The sequence below is a fragment of the Crocuta crocuta genome, unplaced genomic scaffold, assembly GCF_008692635.1.
Source record: "Crocuta crocuta isolate KB4526 unplaced genomic scaffold, BGI_CrCroc_1.0 scaffold154, whole genome shotgun sequence".
Classification (NCBI taxonomy): domain Eukaryota; kingdom Metazoa; phylum Chordata; class Mammalia; order Carnivora; family Hyaenidae; genus Crocuta; species Crocuta crocuta.
Window position 1 is genome coordinate 1797111 of NW_027530545.1, and position 18678 is coordinate 1815788.

General features: G+C 35.7%; 1 protein-coding gene and 1 long non-coding RNA gene across 3 annotated transcripts in view; one reads left to right on the top strand and one right to left on the bottom strand.

Moving 5' to 3' along the window:
• GALNT13 (polypeptide N-acetylgalactosaminyltransferase 13) overlaps positions 1-18678 on the bottom strand; it is a 528727-nt gene that overhangs the window by 44320 nt on the left and 465729 nt on the right. For both annotated transcript variants that reach the window (XM_077767826.1, XM_077767828.1), the window contains exon 10: positions 7001-7140. In XM_077767826.1, coding sequence (XP_077623952.1) covers positions 7001-7140 — 140 coding nt within the window. The remainder of the gene's footprint in view (positions 1-7000; positions 7141-18678) is intronic.
• Positions 1-18678, top strand: part of LOC144234483 (uncharacterized) — a 79713-nt gene that overhangs the window by 41029 nt on the left and 20006 nt on the right. The gene's annotated exons all lie outside the window — the stretch shown is intronic.

Genomic DNA, 18678 nt, shown 5'->3' on the forward strand with positions numbered 1-18678 from the left:
ATAATTAGCAGTCATTATAATTGTATGTGCTATGAGCTGTTCCAAGCACTTACATGTAACAGGTAATTTAATATTTACAACCAACCTACTACCCCCATTTCATAAATGAAAATATTAAGATACAATGAAGTTAAATAATTTGCCCAAATAAGGAATTGAAAGCTATTATAACAAAATTGGGTATTGCCCAATCCTGACATCCAAATGGGCAAGCAGTATTTATCAGAAAGGAGAGGAGAGGAAGGAGCGAGGAAAGATTGGGTTCTAGCTAACCAGAGGTAAAGGTTACAAGAGGTCATTCAGACAATGGTGAAGACACATGGAACAAGACACATGAAGGCAGGCTAGGATCAGACCTAGGGGACCAAGTCATGAATATTAGATGCCGCACTGTTGGGCTGAGGTCATGTAAATAATTTCTAGTTATGGCCAGGATGACATTAGGCATAAATAGGATAGAAAACAGAATGTCAGGAACCAGGGTATTGATAGCCAACTTAAAAAATCAAGAGAGAGACATCATCTGGATAGAGACAATATCAAAACTTTTATGTCATTATGCCTATAAAACCCAGATTTAAAAAAAATCCATGCACTCTCAGAAGGCAGGTTAGTTTGTTAGTTAGTACATCAGATTATTATCAAGTCAGTGAACCCAACACTATGAATCTGCTATATTTTCTTAAAAATATAAAAATGATCATCAGCATGTACTGACAATCCTCATCAAGCAAATCTTACTGCAAATGATAAGGTATTGGCATACAGGCAAGTTCAATCTTTGTGCCTTAATCTTTTGAGATGCAAAAGACGATGTGATTTAGGATGAACTTGTGTGAATTTTAAATCAGAACCTTTCTAAGAACAGCCTGGGGCCTCAAAGAATGCTGTTTAAGCAAAACAGTCAATTTGAGGAAAGACCTCTGATCTCATCCCTGGTACCATATTACCTGACCACTCCAATTACTTGGTAATGCCATTAATTCTGAGAAAAAAATAGGCAGCCAACCACTGATGATCATTCGTTAGAAATTCCTTACAGATTCTGTTTTATGAACTGTATCCACATAAGTAGAGCAGGCTGGTACTTCTCAGATCTGGAAAATTCTTTTGACTCATTCTTCATGGTATGGGATAGCTTTGACTATGTGGCATAGGGCCAACATAGTTTTAACTTTAATTGTTGTCTGCTTTGAGATTCCTTTGTTTACACATCATCTTTTATTGCTTGAAAACAATTTTTAATGACATAAAATTGGGAGTATTTTTCCCACTTGTGTTTTTATGTTTGAAATCAGCAAGCCTTTTTCTAAATGTTTCTACTCAGCAGCAGCCTTGGTAATGTTCTTAGCACTCACATAGTTTGTTCATTAGCTTTTGCTCCCTCTGCTGGATTGTGACAGCAAGCAACAATGAGAGCTCTTAATTCTAGAAAAGAGGCATATATACTCCCCCCTTTCTCATACCTTTGCATTTTGAAACTAATATGTAAAATCCATTCTAAAGATAATAATCTAAACTTAAACTAGCTTTTTGCTTTAATTACTCTAACACATGCTTATCCTTCAATTGCACATTATGTTACTCATTATCATTATTTTACATATGTCAACCTCGTTTGGTTTGTCTTTACTTGTAAAGAAGAAAATAGGCACATTTGCAGTGAATTCCAGTTTAATGTTAATGTTTCCATATTATAATTGCTGCAGTGAATATGCATTTAAGTAGATTTTCTCTTTACCAAATTGTGCATAAATCAGAAGGATGAGTGCAAAAATCTATATATTTAACAAATCCAAGCTGACTGCTTATGTAGACCTGGGTTTAAAATGTCCCAATTTTAAAATTCTGAGTACATGATATATTAATCCTTGTCCACACAGACACACACACACACACAAAGAACATAGAAAATTGAATTCTATTTATTTTGGTGGATAACAAAAGCATACCAAGAATACTGAGAGAATGCAGTAAATGCCTAATTGGAATACAGTTTGTGCCAATTTCTAAGTAATGCAGTTAGAATTAGTTCTAGTCTATCAGCAATGTGAAGTAAAAAATGTTTTTTCATTCACTTTGTTCACAGGTGGGTGACACAACCCAACAGTCTTTAAAATTAACACCAGATGAAGAGTAACATTTACTTTCATCTGTATATAGGCATGTTCAGTTACCCTGGGTTGAAAATTAGCTACTGGATCTCAAAGAGTTTTAGAAATATAATAGTGGCCAGAGAGAATGTATAAGTTATCTACAGTGAGGCTTCCCATTGGAAAGTCAGAAGACCGTGATTCTATAAATAGATCTGATTAAGCATTTTAGCCTCTGAGTTAAGCAGTCACTGATTATACCCTGAATCCCTGCAGCCTAGCAGCTTCACGTTGTCTATTGATAGTTACACAAATTTCCTTTTTAACAATATTTATAGAATATGGTACCAGTATGCAATAGCACCCTTAACCAAAGCTGCTATGGTTAAAGGATATGAAAGGAAAAAGAAGTTGTGAGGTCAGGAAGGCAATCCAAACATGTCTAAACATCTGTGAAGCAACATGCAAATGTAAATTATGAGCCCCAAGAGTTAAGTCACTAGGCTACAGAAATCTCTTCTCCCTGTTACCCCCGATACTCCAGTGTTCTATATAATTCACAATACATTTTTTTTTCTCAAAATGCTGGCCTGTCATTGGCCCAAAAACTTGAGATGAGGTGTACGACTTTAAAATCCTATTTTTCAGTCCTATAGTATTGAAATTCGCCTTTATATTTACAAGATCAGAAATTGACATTCTAAATCTCCATAAGCTAAAGGGCTAGTTAAGAAAGAATTTAATGCTATGAAGACCTTGACTTCCTTATTCCATTATAATATGCTTACTGAGCCTAAAAGGCACATGCTTCATTAAGCTACTTAAAGGTTTTAGTTCAAAGCAATTGCATAGCTTTTAACTTCCCATTGGGAATTGCATGTAATTCATGGACTGGGTAAAGTAATATTTCAATTACCTGAGTAAAATCCAAACATAAGAAATTAAGACACTGATAACAATAATTTTCCTAATGATTATTTTGTTGCTGATACAGGATAATGAGAAATTGAATAACACATTTGCATCTTCTAAAACAGCTAAGAAAGTTATAAAGAATTGACAGGGAAGAGTTTATATTCACCAGTATACTGCAATATTAAATAACAGGCTTTGAACAACATTGAAATGTAAAAAAATTTTAAATTCTTAAATGCCACCAATTTTATTTTAAGTGATGAGTACCTAGAAGAAATAGACATATTACAAAGAAGTCATTTGTCTTGATGAGTAACTTGGATATCATTCTGAGGCCCCAACTACTTGGAAAAAAAATACCTTCATATATAAAGAAAGATAGCTTTTTACTTTCTTCCAAAAATGGTTAATGGCTGGCGGTAAGAAAGAAAAAGCTTTAAGTAAATGTCTGTTGTCCATTAACAGTTCATTCCAAACTCATTATCAAAATGTCCGTCTTAAATTATGTATACATGACTATGCAAAATCAAACTGGGGAGTACTTCTTGGTAAAATTGTCCTTCTGTTTCCATGGCAACAGATGCTGGATTGCATCTCTTTAAGGCTTGTTTTAAAGTGGAAAACTACAGCACATTAATATCCCACTAAGTTTAAAACAGTACCTCTCATAGATTTTTGAATTTTGGGGGGGGGGGTTGAAGTAGCACTTCATAGCATGCCTTTATACCTCATATAGGGCATCTTTTATTTCTCTGAATTTCATAACTATTTTTTTTTCTTTCCACCTCTTCTGCCTCCATTTCAGTAGAATGGCTTAAGAGTAAAGGGCTTCAGGGGCGCCTGGGTGGCTCAGTCAGTTGGGCGCCTGACTTCGGCTCAAGTCATGATCTCACGGTTCGTGGGTTCTAGCCCCACATCGGGCTCTGTGCTGACAGCTCAGAGCCTGGAGCCTGTTTCCGATTCTGTATCTCCCTCTCTCTGACCCTCCCCTGCTCACACTGTCTCTGTTTCTCTCTCTCTCTCAGAAATAAATAAAAAACATTAAAAAAAAAAAGTAAAGGGCTTCACTTATTTCACTTTGCATTCTTAGCATGTAACATATAGAATACAACTATATCTCTTATTTAATGAAAGCATTTTGAATAAACTGTAATAATACAAGCTATTTTGTCTTTCTAGTTGTAAGAAAAACTGAGCTTTAATGTCAATGTCAGACTACCATGTATTTGAATCCTGACTTTAATAGGCAGTTCAATGAACTATAGACAAGTCACATAAACTTTCTATATATCAGTTTCCATTTTAAATTGGGATAATAATAAAACCCAGGTCATGGAGTTGAGATTTTTAAATAATGGAATTGTTAAAAAGCATGTAGCATAGTGTTTGACTAAATGAGAAAGCACTAAATGGTAGCTATAATAATTACAATACCTATTACTACTGATGCTGCTACTACTTCTTGCCAGGCATTATGCTAGATGCTTTATATCTTCAGATATCACTATAGCCCTTTATAATTACCTTCACACTGCTGACAGCAGAGAGGATACCTAGTGCCATTTGAGTTGTAAGCTATGAGGTCAGAATCTAAACCTTCCGTTGCTTGCCTCAAAGGCCTGGGATTTTTTCAATACAACATGCTGCCTTTTTTGGATATGTTTCAAAAACCCAGAAAGGTGCAATCTCTCTCTTTCAACCCTTTTCTGTACATTAAAATATAGCCACCTGACTCATCACAGAACACAGCTAATTCAAAATCAGTAGGTTGTACAAAGGAATTTACCCATACTATATTTTTAGTTTTTTAGCAAGTCAGTTAATTAGGTTTCCTGGATGTAGCACAGGAAACCATAAGATTGGATTTAAAAAGAATTCTTTTTAATGTTTGTTTATTTTTGAGAGGGGGAGAGAGAATGAGTGGGGAAGGGACAGAGAGAGTGGGAGACACAGAACTTGAAGCAGGCTCCAGACTCTGAGCTGTCAGCACAGAGCCCGACATGGGGACCAATCCTTGGAACTGTGAGATCATGACCTGAGCCTAAGTGGGACGCCACCCAGGCGCCCCATAAAGTTGGATTTTTAACACAGAAGTAAATATCTAGGTTCTGTTTTAGAGCTTTTTCTCAGGAGTCACTCTGGTGGCCACAGAAATCTTCCAAAAAAGTGTGCCTTACTCAAATCTGTTTTGTTATATGCCCTGGTTATACCTTGTTTTAGAAAAAGTAATGTTTACTCATTAGCTGGGTCCACTGACTGCAACCAGAGAAATGCTCTACTACAAGAACAGAAACATGCCCTTCTCCTTAGGGTACAGTCAGGTTTACAACTGTTAAACTTTTCAGTAAAGAAATGAAAGTATTAGACACTGGGGATCTTCAGTAACATTAGATCATAATAACTAGCATGCAAACAGTGTTCTGGTTTAAAAATCACTCATACTTTATGTAATAAATATAAATCAACATTAGTACTTACATGGAAATATTACATATTTGAAAACAATGGCACCAACCCCCTCCCCCCCATAAAAGCCAAAAAAAATTAAAAAAAAAAAAAAAAACCCTGAGGCACAGGACTATTAACTAGACTCACACTTAGAAAGTCATACATTCACTGTTACTACACATGAATCTTTGTACTACATCATTCATTTTAAGGTTAAATAAACATAAACTGAACGTTTCTATAAGGAGATATTTACATGGCTGACAGACAGTGCCAGGATGTGACACAGAAAAACAGCCTTTAAAAAACAATTCAGCCAGAGATCCATTCAGTTTCAGTATTTTTTTCTTCAATCATTTTCTACTTAATCATAAATAAATTACATTTATGGATTAAAGTTATAGATTTCTATTTTCAGCAAATGAACCAAAAAACTGTTAGATTATATCCTACACATTTCAGATATTCTATTATGATCCCAGAAAATGGCAAGCTCAATCTAAGGACAAACTTAATAATTATCTTCTAAGTGCATTGTACCATTGGTCTCAAAATTCTTTAATTATAACCAGTATTAAATTAGTTTTGATTCTCAAATCTAATCCCTATTCAGTGAGAAATTAAAAACATGGAACATACAATTCATAAAAGTATGGTTCTTAGTTTGAGCAAGTGAATATATAATATGCTTTATAGTCATAATGAAGCCAACTGTGTATTTCTAAAGATAATATTTTAGAAAACAATGGTAAAAGGATCCATGGTTTTCAGTGGGTCTACACAGTCAACATGATTTAAATAACACTCAGATATTACTCCTCACTGATGTACAAGGAGTTTCTTAGAGGCTACATGATGTGTGATATTACAGTACTGAGTACCAAAATCGACGAGTCCAGTTAACTTCTATTAGGCCAGACAGTAATGAAATTTACAAAAATATAACTGATGTTTATCTACCGTTTGATTTTGCCTCAGAAAATATATTTACTTTTTAAACATATTACTTATATTAACATGTAATGGATAATATCATCATTGGTTTTTTTAGGTAGGCCCCATGCCCAGCATGGAGTCCAATGTAAAGCTTGAACTTATGACCTTAAGATCAAGAGTCAGACACTTAACCAACTAAGCTACCCAGATGTTCCCAGAAACATTATTTTTAATGAATTAATAAATAGGTTTTAAAGTCAGGTTTAGTTTCAATACATGAAATATTGATAATTTTATCCCACTTAAACCAACGCTCTTAGGGTTCCCAAGAAATTATAAGAGCATAAGGTCCATATGACCAAAAAGTTTCTGACCTGTTGGTAAATAAACAAGAAAATACTATTTAAACTATCACTTACTTTTGCAAATCCCAGTGATAAAGACCTTATGGTCCTTGAGACTATAAGTGACTTGAGAGGTTACTTAAAATAGACCTATTTAAAAACCCTTAAACCATTTTATTCATAACATAAAAAAAATTGAGTTCCTTAGAAATTGCTCTATTTGCAAAATATATTTATAACTTAACCAGAATAAATAATTCATACCTCACCAAGTGAGTAATAGCGTCTTGGGATCTGGGAGTCCGGATAGATGTTTTCAAGGTACCAAGAAAAGGGCTTACACTTCAGATTTTCTCTCAGTGTTTTTCTGACTGACACATCTCCATAATCCACTTTGACAACACCTGGAATTTTTCAGAGAAACACACAAATCAGTTTGCTCTATTTTTGTTTTAGTACTGTTCCACTCTGTTTACTTTGCTATCAGTGTTTTTCCCCTCTATAATTATAATTCCATCAAATTCAATTGCATTTGCAGCTGCTACTACACTGATTTTCTTACTAGCAACCAATTAGTACATGAAATAGATCTCAAAAACAGATTTTCCTTTGGTTATGACTTTTCAAATGCAAATATTTATTACCAAGTACTTACACTTCTTAGACTGAATAATTAATCAAATAAGTGTAAATTGATATTAATTTAACATCTCATAATCAAAGCTTAACTGAGCTGTGTGATAATGTAGCTGCTTCTCTTTATTAAAAATGCCAAACCTCATATTTTCATAAGATCTTTTACTTACCACCATAGATTTCATGGTAGTTATATAGATATGATCCTCACAATAAACACTTCTGTGTGCTCCCTTTCTCTTTCCTTGAACTTTAGGTCTGTCAGAGACCTGATTTTTTTCTGTATTATTTAATTAATTAATGTAAGCCAGATCAAATTCTTAGATAAGTTAGTAAATAGATAAGAGGCTAACAGAAACAAATAGCTTATACTCACATATGTACATTAAAAATGCTTAATTTCACTTCATGTAACAGCACAATGTGAAATTAAGATGAATATTTCCATTAATCATAAAAAATGCTTTCTAATTGATAATTAAAAACAATGCTAATTTTACATAAAAAGAAATCACAGTGGTATTATTTGCTCATTACTATCAATATTAAAAATGATTTGACTGAAATAAATAATGATGAGAAGATTACATTTCTTATTTTGAAAAGGATTCTGTTTAACCTGTTTCTTGAAGACGAATAAGCACCCAGATTTGGGCACAAACGCTTGCACAAACACGGCCCAGTACTTAGTATATACTGTCCCCATTAAGCAGCAAAAATCTAACAATCCTTCTATAAAATAATATTTTAGATCATCCAAATGTTTGTAACTATTGTGATTATTTGAGTCACCGTATTCAAGAGGCAACACTCTTGAAGCTCATCACCTGTTAGTTTCCCCCCCGTCCCCATTGTTCTTCAAAAATTCTTCAGAATTTCTGTTTTTCCATAATTAAATGCCTTAGTATTGTTAGAAAGCATTCTGATGATGCTTAAGCAGCCAAACCATTTCCTTTTAAAAGACAATATTGATTTTTCTAGCTGGTGTTTGGATGGAAAACAACAAGGTCTTTGGGCTTTTTAAATACATAAATATTTGCTTTCAAAATAATTCTATTCAGAACTTCCAATCTGGAGAGTAACCTTCAAAGAGAGAGGCTGGAAAACATTTACAAAATAGATCACTACAAGAATTCTCTTTGTGTTAAGTGCTACATCAAGTGCAATGATCTAATAAACAGTCTTGAAAATCATATAAAGAGATGCCATTGGACCCAAAAAAAGAAAGGGAGCACTATAGCTTCAGAGGACTTAATTCAACCATCAGTTTTACTGTTCTGTTTCATTTTTGAAGTGGGTAAATTTAATTAAGGTAGTTTATCTATCAGTATCCTTCCTTTTCCATCATATTAAAATGTAATAGTCCTGGCTCCAGAATTTTTTTCTAGGAGGCTTTAAAATTTTTTTCTTAATGTTAATTTATTTTGAGAGAGACAGAGACAGAGAGTGAGTGGGGGAGAGCAGAAAGAGAGGGAGACAGAGAATCAAGAGCAGGCTCAAGGCTTTGGGCTGTCAGCACAGAGCCCACAGGGGTTTGAACCCACGGACCATGAGATCATGACCTGAGACAAAGTTGGATACTTAACCAACTGAGCCACCCAGGCACTCCTTTCCTAGAAGGGTTTTATGAGCAGTATTCTGATTAAAAAGGAGTTTGAAGATTCAGTTACATATGTTTTACATTAGATAAGAGAAATGTTAATTGCCTACATCAGATTTGGCAAAGATTTGGTTGTTGGATACTGACAGATACTCTTAGGAGAAGCTAAAACCTTCTCACATTACCACCTCTAAACCACCCGTTGGCATTGCCACTACAACATAGGTTTTGTCTTAGTCCTAGATGATAACTTTAAATTACTGTTAGAAATGCACAAAAATACTATGGGATTATATTAATATTTTGCTGAGGATAACTTTTTTCCCCCTCTGTTTTTACCCACAAAGAAACCAGAAATTATAAGAGTTAGTATCCAAAATACATAAAGAACCTATGCAACTCAATAGCCAAAAAAAACCAATCCAATTAAAAAACATGAAAAAGATATGAACAGGCATTTCTCTGAAGACCTGCAGATGGCCAACAGACAGATGAAAAGGGATGCTTATCATCATTTACCATCAGAGAAATCCAAATCAAAATTATAATGAGCTATCACAACTGTCAAAAACACAAACAAAACTGTTGACAAGGATGGGGAGAAAAAGGAACCCTCTTGCAGTATTGATGGGAGTGAAAACTGATGGAGCCAGTGTGGAAAACAGTATGGAGTTTCCTTAAAAAGTTAAAAAAAAAAAAGAAATACCTTACAATCTGCTAATCACACTACTGGGTATTCACCAAAAGAATATGAAAATACTAATTCAAAGGGATAGATGCACCTCTTTGTTTATAGCAGCATTATTTACAATAGCCAAATTAGGAAAGCAGACAAGTGTCCATTGATAGATGAATAAAGAAGATGTGATCTATATATCACAATTACACACACACACATATATATGTGTGTGTGTGTGTGTGTGTGTATATATATATATGCATATATATATATATAATTCAGCCACAGAAAAGAATGAAATCCTGCCATTTGCAGTGACCTGGATAGAGCTAGAGAGTATAATGCTAGGCAAAATAAATCAGTCAGAGAAAAACAAATACCATATGATTTCACTCATATGTGGAATTTAAGAAACAAACCAAATGAGCAAAGGAAAAAAGAGAGAGAGAGAGAAACCAAGAAAAAGACTCTTAACTATAGAGAACAAACCCTATGGTTACCAGAAGGGAGATTAATGGGGAGTGGATGAAATAGGTGATAGGGATTAAGAACTACATTGGTCATGATGAATACTGGGTGAGGTCTGGAATTGTTGAATCACTGTTTATACACCTGAAACCAATATAACACGGTATGTTAACCATACTGGAAATAAAACTAAAACTAAAAATTATTCATTAAGCCCTTTAAAAAAGTGAGATATTATATGAAACACAGCAGTGGTCACCCAAAATTCACATATTTTTCCACATTTCCAGTCCTTGCAGTTATTAGGCAAGGACATTGACTAGTCCTGGGGAATAAACAATAGGGGAAAGGGACAAATGTCACTTCTTGTCCTAAAGACAGAAGACCAGGTATGACACCCTCCAGCTCTTTTATTTTCCTCTACTATAGGAGCTGAGGAGGCCTTGTACCACAGTGGGTATGGCTACAAGATGGTGAGGCCTTTATTAGCCTGTGTCAATGAAAGACTGTGAAGTAGAGCCTGAATTATTCAGTTCCATGGCTTGAATTGATCCCTCTCTCCCATCATCTGGGGTCATTGTTCTATCCCTCTATCTGCTTTCGTCATTCTCCACTTGTTTCCCAAACTCTTATCTGCAACCCAAACCTCTCCAAAGTACTTTATCCAATTATTTACCCAACAATTTCACCGGGATCTAAATAGGCATCCCAAATTTGTCATGTCCAAAATAGTCCTCTTGATTTTCCAACTTCATTCATCTCCAGTGTTCTCCATTTCAACAATTACCACAAATGTCCAGCCATTTTCTCAGGGCAAAGACATAAGAGTAATTATCTCTAACTCACACACACACACTCAGTTCATTAGCAATTCCTGTTTGTTCTACACTCACAATATGTCTTCAGCCACTCAAAACTCCCTTTTGCCATCCTGGTTGCAATAATCTGTCATCTCTTACCTGAACTAGCATTGAAACAGGTGACATCTTGCATTTCTCCATCTATCCTTTATTCACTATTGCCAACTCCCTGCACAATATATTTGAAATATAAAGTCATGTCACTACCCTGCTCCAAAGCTTCCAATGGTTTTTTTCATTGTGCTAAGAATAATTGACAATATTCCAGCCATTGCTAAGATCTTTCATAAAATGAATCTTGATTATCTCTATGACCTAATCATCTGTATTCACTTCACTGTAGCCACACTGGCCTTTTTGTTTTATTCTTTTCTTCACACATGCCAAGTTCATTCCCAATTGACAGCTTTACTTGTCTTTTTTCCTGTCTGGTATGGTATTAACCAGGAACTTCCACAAGTTGTCCTTTACTACACTGAAGTGTCTGCTAAGATTTCACTTCCTCAGATTCATTTTGACCTTCCTCCCTAAATTGATCCCTCCCTCCCATCATCCTGCATCATTGCTCTATCATCCCTCTATTCTGCTTAATCATTCTACAGGGTACTTATAACTACTTGACATTATAGATTAATTCTCTTATTGACTCCCCAATAAAAATTTTTGATAAATTAATCACTTGAAGCCCAGGGTATCCTATCTGATAATGTCTTATAGGATGTTGTGAATACTATATAATATTTGAAAGAGGCACCGTACATAGTACAGTATACATTATTGGTATATAATTGCTAAGTACATTTTATATATTATAATAGTTACCTCTGGTTTCTGCATGCCTGATATCCATTCTGCCTTCTGATAAGAGCATTCAAATTCTCTTTGAGCAATCATCCTTCTCCCACTTTCAGTTTGTGTGAGTTGATAACCACACTGCCCTTCTCATCTTTCCGGCTCCAACTGGGTACATAAACTAAAGGTATATCACCAGGGATTCTTGTTTAAATGCAGATTCTGATTCAGTTGGTCTGGAGTAAGGCCTGAGAATCTGCATATCTAACAAGCTCCCAGGGGATGCTGCTGCTGTTCAGGCCAAATCCGAGTAACACCCAAGAAAATCAAGGCTTTCCGTTTTTCCATCTTACACATAACCCATCATGATGATTGGCTCAGGACTGGACCTATGAACCAGCCAGCCTAATAAAAATATATACTCTTAGAATTTTCTAGGACTATTAGAAGTTGAAGCTCTATTTCCTCTGGAATTGTTAGCTATAAAGATGATTTAAGCCTGGAGTTTCTGAGGCTACCATATAGAGAATGCCTAAGACAGTGACATAAATACCAGGAGTAAAATAAACACATAGATGGAAAAAGAAAGTGGAAAAAAGACAAAAATAGAGAACAGAGGCCAGGCCAAGATTAAGTCGGCAGATATTTGTTATGTCCTAGCTATATACAAGGTACATTTTCTAGACACTTGGGATACATCAATGAACAAACCAAATTAAAAATATCTTCCTCTATGGAGTTTACATTCTAGAGGAGAGAGACATAAACAGTAATACATTAGAAGGAGATACATGTTATGACAAAAATACCCTAGTGTGAGGGAGGAATGTTGTGATAGAATTCATCTTAATGTGCTATAATTTTTTTCAAGGGTAGCTTATAAAAGTTTCAGGTTTTTAAAGTAAGTCTTTCGATGGGACTTGCACAAACACTGGGAAAGCTCTGACAATAGATAAAGCTTCACAACAAGTTAAAAAGATTATTTTAATCAACTCATAATTTGTAAGTGTAATTAATGGGTAAATTATAAAAATTACAGGTTTGTTATACTTTAATAACCTGTCCTTTGTTCATCATTTTAAAATCTGTTTCAAGGTAATATTAAGTTTAGATATATAGAGTAATTGTGCTTTAAATTTTTAAACAGATAATAAATTGACAATCAATAATCCCAGTTAAGTTCTTCCTTAGTAGATGGCTCATTAGCCTATAGTTCTGGTTGCCTATAATCAAGATACTTGATAACAGAATAGCCTGATTATAGGCCAAAGCTTGGAGTTTTATATGTAAGAATATATATTGCAGCATAGCTTAACGTGGAGAAAAGGGGAAATGTTTCCTTCCATCAGGAATGCGTAAGTAGATCAATTATCAAAATAACATATTGAAACAATTAGGCCTATGTAAGAATATGAAAAAATGTTAATAAAATTTAGTTAAATTTAGATACATACTTTTAATTATATTGTCATTATAACTAAATGTGAAACAAAAAACTGAGAAAAAGAAAAAAACCCAGCACATTCCCTTTGCTACTAAAAGAGAGGAAGAAAACTTTTAAAAATCTCCTATTTTTTCCTTGAGTACACTATGCAGCAAGTCACTGTTTTTTATATACAATGATATATTAACAATACACTTGGATGTTATAGTAGATCATTATATATATAGTTTCAACTCAGAATTTTTTTTATCTCAAAAATAGTAAAAATTTATTTACTGGATGTTTACATACTGTTTTAATTGTTTCCCATTGAACATATTATATGTGAAAATATTTCTTTTGGCTCTTCTGACACCTCTTTATTTTTTTCCTTTATAGTTTATTGTCAAGTTGGTTTCCATATAACATCCAGTGCTCATCCCAACAAGTGCCCTCCTTCATGCCCATCNCATGTCAGTGTTAATTCAGGATTTTTTAATATACTATCAAAATTCCCTGTTAATAGAAAATCACCTTCTTTATTTTCTTATTTACTTTGAAAATTTATCATCAGAAGCTTTATGGATAAAGATCTGCATTTCTTTCTCCTCAAAAGTATTAATAATAAAAAAATCATTTTAAAAATATTTGTTTACTTATTTTGAGAGAGCACAAGGAGGGGAGAGGCAGAGACAGAGGGAGAGAGAGAATCCTAAACAGTCTCTGCACTGTCAGCACAGAGCCAGATGTGGGGCTTGAACTCAGGAACTGTGAGATCATGACCTGAGCTGAAACCAAGAGTTGATCGCTTAACTAACTGAGCCACCCAGTAATCCCTAAAAATCATTTGTAAGCCACCTAGAGATTATGGTATTCTTGTGTATTTAAACACTTTATTGTGTCAGAGGTTTAGCAGATTACTTCAAATATTTTTTTAAGTTAAAACTATTCTTTTAGGTCACCATTTTTTAAAAATCTGTTCTTGATATACACACAAATTACCCAGGCTCATAGCCACTCACTAGGCAGTTACTGGATAGAATTACATTATCAGGCTGATGGCACATGCCAGCTAATAATATACAGTGATTATCTGTTGAATTTATCATTTCCTATTATTACTGCAATTTTATTTTAATGGAATAAGAATGAGATAATGAATTGTACAAAGATCGTAGCTTCTACTGAGAGATATATCACATAGAAGCTGCAAATATAAGACAACTTCTCAATTTATTTAAGTCTGTCTGATCCCATAGTCAAAAGTTTGGGCAGGTCTTGAGGCTATATTTTCTAGGTAATTGCCTCAAACTTCAGTTCAATTTGGTAATAAAAACCTCATTTTTAACTGCTTGCTCCCAGATCAAGGAGAATATGTGAAATAAGAAAAGTGAATCTTTGCAATGGCCTTTAAAAATAAAGGTCAATTTAGTATCAGTTAAGGCAAATGGACTATAAAATCTATGACTGGTATGGGAAAAAAAATCCACTAAGGATGTTCAAGGCAGTGTTTAGAACACTAGAAGAGCCAGATTATGCAGTTATCTGCTCCATATGCAAAGGAGATATTGAGCCAATAAAAATAACACTGATCTAGGGGCACCTGGATGGCTTAGAACGTTAAGTCTGACTTCAGCTCAGGTCGTGATCTAGTGGTTCATAGGTTCAGGCCTCACATCAAGCTGTGTGCTGACAGCTCAGAGCCTCAAACCTGCTTTGGATTCTGTGCCTTCCCCCTCTCTTTGCCCCTCCCCACTCACATTCTCTCTCTCTCAAAAAATGAATAAACATTAAAAAAAATTAAAAAATACTACTGATCTACTTGCTTTAATTTCTTCTTCCCCAGTAGTAAGGAAAGGTTTGCATAATTTATAAATTGCACAATTTGTATATTGGTCTTTTTAAAACTTCTTACAGGGGCACCTGGGTGGCTCAGTCAGTTAAGCATCCGACTTGAGCCCAGTCCCTGCATTCTCCTGCAGACATGCCCCCTCCAGCCAGGCCTCAGCTCCAGGCTCCCTCCCACAGCAGACATGTGAAAACCTTCCTAGCACCCCATGCCCTGGCCCTGCATTCTCCTGTAGACCATTTTCTCCAATATGCCCTTGGCTAGAGCCCATCCAAGCCGGTGCCACAAGCCTGGCAGTGTATAAGCAGCCCTGACGGGGACAGCATCTCTCCAAAGTAACTCCTGCTCTGGGGAGAGAGGACAAGAACCACGTGTTCCAGAACAACTGCAGTCTCTGCAGTGGGCTGGAGGCAGCCATCCAGTTGACTGAAGGCCCCACTCACCAGCAAATGCTTCCTAAGAAACCACACAGCAAGAGCACCCTACAGTGCAGTGCTGCTGCATCTCTGGCAAATGCCTAACTTAAACCCAAAGTGGCCCTAGACTGGCCCGCAAACAACACAGGGACCAAACCCAGCCCACACAGGCAAAGAGAGCCATTGCCATATGTGAAAAGCCCATAGCCAACATCATATTCAATAGCAAAAAACAGATTTTCTCCTAAAATAAGGAACAAGACCAGGATGTCCACTCTTATCACATTTATTCAACAGTATTGGAAGTCCTAGCCATAGCAGCCAGACAAGAAAAGGAAATAAAAAGCCATCCAATTTGTAAGGAAGAAGTAAAATTTTTACTACTAGCAGATGACATGATAGGATATATAGAAAACTGCAAAGACTCTCTGAAAAAAACTACTAGAACTGGTAAATAAATTCAGTAATGTTGCAGGATACAAAATCAATATACAGAAATGTATTTCATTTCTGTACATTTGTAATGAAGCAGCAGAAAAAGAAAATAATCCCATTTGCAATTCCACCCAATATAATAAAATACCTAGGAATAAACTTAACAAAGGAGGTGAAAGACCTGTGCTCTAAAAATTATAAAACACTGATGAAAGAAATTGAAGATGACACAAAGACATGGAAATCAACACTAAAAAGTAATTCAATTAAAGATGGGCAGACGACAAGAAGATATTCCTCCAAGGAAGATATACAGATGGCTAACAGATACATGAAAAGATGCTCAATAATACTAACCACCAGTTAAAGGCAAATCAAAAGCACAATGAGATGTCACCTCACAATTGTCAGAACAGCTAAAATCAAAAACACAAACTGCAGGTGTTGTTGGCAATGTGGAGACAAAGGAAACTCTTGTACTGTTGGTGGGAATGCAAACTGCTACAGTCACTATGGAAAACAGTATGAAGGTTCCTCAAAAAATTAAAAATAGGGGTGCCTGGGTGGCTCAGTTGGTTAAGTGTCCTATCTGTGCTCAGGTCATGATCTCGCTGCTCGTGGGTTCAAGCCCCATGTTGGGCTCTGTGCTGACAGCTCAGAGCCTAGAGCCTGATTCTGATTCTGTGTCTCCCTCTCTCCCCCTCCCCTGCTCACCCTCTCTCTCTAAAATAAACATTAATTTTTTTAAATAAATAAAACTGATTACTAGTGAGAATTCTCCTGCTAGCCTTGTTATTTTTCTCTTTTATGAATCACCTATTCTTTCCCTTTTCTCAGATCTCCATTGAAGTGTTCACTTTTTGATGTTTAAACATCCTTTATATAAATATATTTGGGGGTGGGGGACACCTGGTGGCTCAGTCAGCTAAACGTCTGACTTCAGCTCAGGTCATGATTTCACCTTTTGTGAATTTGAGCCCTGCATCTGGCTCCATGCAGGTAGTGGGGAGCCTGTTTGGAATTCTCTCTCTCTCTCTCTCTCTCTCTCTCTCCCTCCCCCACTCGTGCACTCTCTCTCAAAAAAAAAAAAATCAGTGAAATATAGTAAAACCTTGGACTGAGTAACTTGTTCTGTGAGCATTCTGCAAGATGAGCTACCATTTCTAATAAATTATAACTTAATAAACAAGTGATGTCTTACATTGCTTCATAAACACTGAATGTCATATGATCACAACTGAGCCAATGGTTCTTTCTCTTCACCCCTCCCACCTTGGGATTGTGGGTGATTGTCTCCTATGCTTTGAAGCTTCGGTCTCAGGCCGTGGTGTTTGGCAGAAATCAGTGATCTTTCAGAACACTGGAAGTTGCCCACAACTGGCACTAGTATTTTTTGTCACTTCAAAACAACCTATGGATAGTCCTTTGTTTTTCTATACGAGAGATATGTACAATGTGGGAAACGGTGCAAAATTTTGTAGAAAAGCACCACCCAAATAAGGCTGTAGTAGTGCGAGTGATGAATCTTTTTAACGACAATGCAATGTCACATTTCTGAGAAATCCTCAAAAGGTGGCAAAAGCAAGTGTCATGGGATAGGTTCCTGTTAAAGTTGCATGAAAAGAAAAAGATTCCACTGAGCCAGCGGATAGTGATAATTCCATTAGTGATAGTGAAATTCATCCTACATAATAACCCTCCTTTCTCGTCTCCCTCACATCAGCCATGAATGTTTTAAAAGGTAAGTGCAGGTTAATTTATTTTTCTTTATAGTTTCTACTTTATTATTTTGTATTATACTACAGTACCATCATCATTTTTTTAATGTTTTTTATTTATTTCTAGGAGAGAGAGAGAGAGAGAGACAGCGTGAGCAGGGGAGGGTCAGAGAGAGAGGGAGTGACAGACTCTGAAACAGGCTCCAGGCTCTGAGCTGGCAGTCAGCACAGAGCCCGACGCGGGGCTCGAACCCACAAACCGCGAGATCCTGACCTAAGCGAAAGTCGGACGCTTAACCGACTAAGCCACCCAGGCACCCCATTACCATCATCATTTTTATATATTTCTGAGTTTTGGAATGAGTCATGTGAGTTTCCATTATTTCTTATGGGGAAACTTGCTTTGATCTACAAGTGCTTTAGATTAGTGTTTCCAGAACAAATTATGCTCACAAACCAAGATTTTACTCTATAGTGCAGACATCTCCTGCAAATATTTAAAATTTCAAGTGTTCATTTTTGTAGTACAAAAACTAATCTTTCCCTTTGTGCTTTCTGCCCTTTATATTATGCTTAGAAAGGCCCTTACTATCCTAAGATGTAAAAACATGTCTAGTTATATCTTCTAACATTCTTAATTTTTTTCACTTCATATATTTTTTCATTTAATCATCTGAAATTCATTTTAGTGTATCTCCAACCATGTTCCTTTGGCTTTTGTTGTTTTTGTTGGTGCATATAATATACTTTTTTAAATTTGATTCACCTGCCTCTCCTTCAGTTTACTTTAATTAAGGATACTAACTAGCTCTGTAATATGTCTTATTGCTTGAACCATCCACTTTTGTATTCTAAATTTTATCTAGCATCAACTCAGTATAATGTATAGCTGTGTTTTATTTTTTTAAGTTTATTTATTTGTGAGAAAAGAGGGGAGGGAAGGAAGGATGGAGGGAGGGAGAGAGAGAGAGAGAGAGAGTCTGTGTGTGCGCGCGCTTGTGCAAGCTGGGGAAAGGTAAATAAAGAGGAGAGAGAGAATCCCAAGTCAGCTCCATGCTGTCAGTGT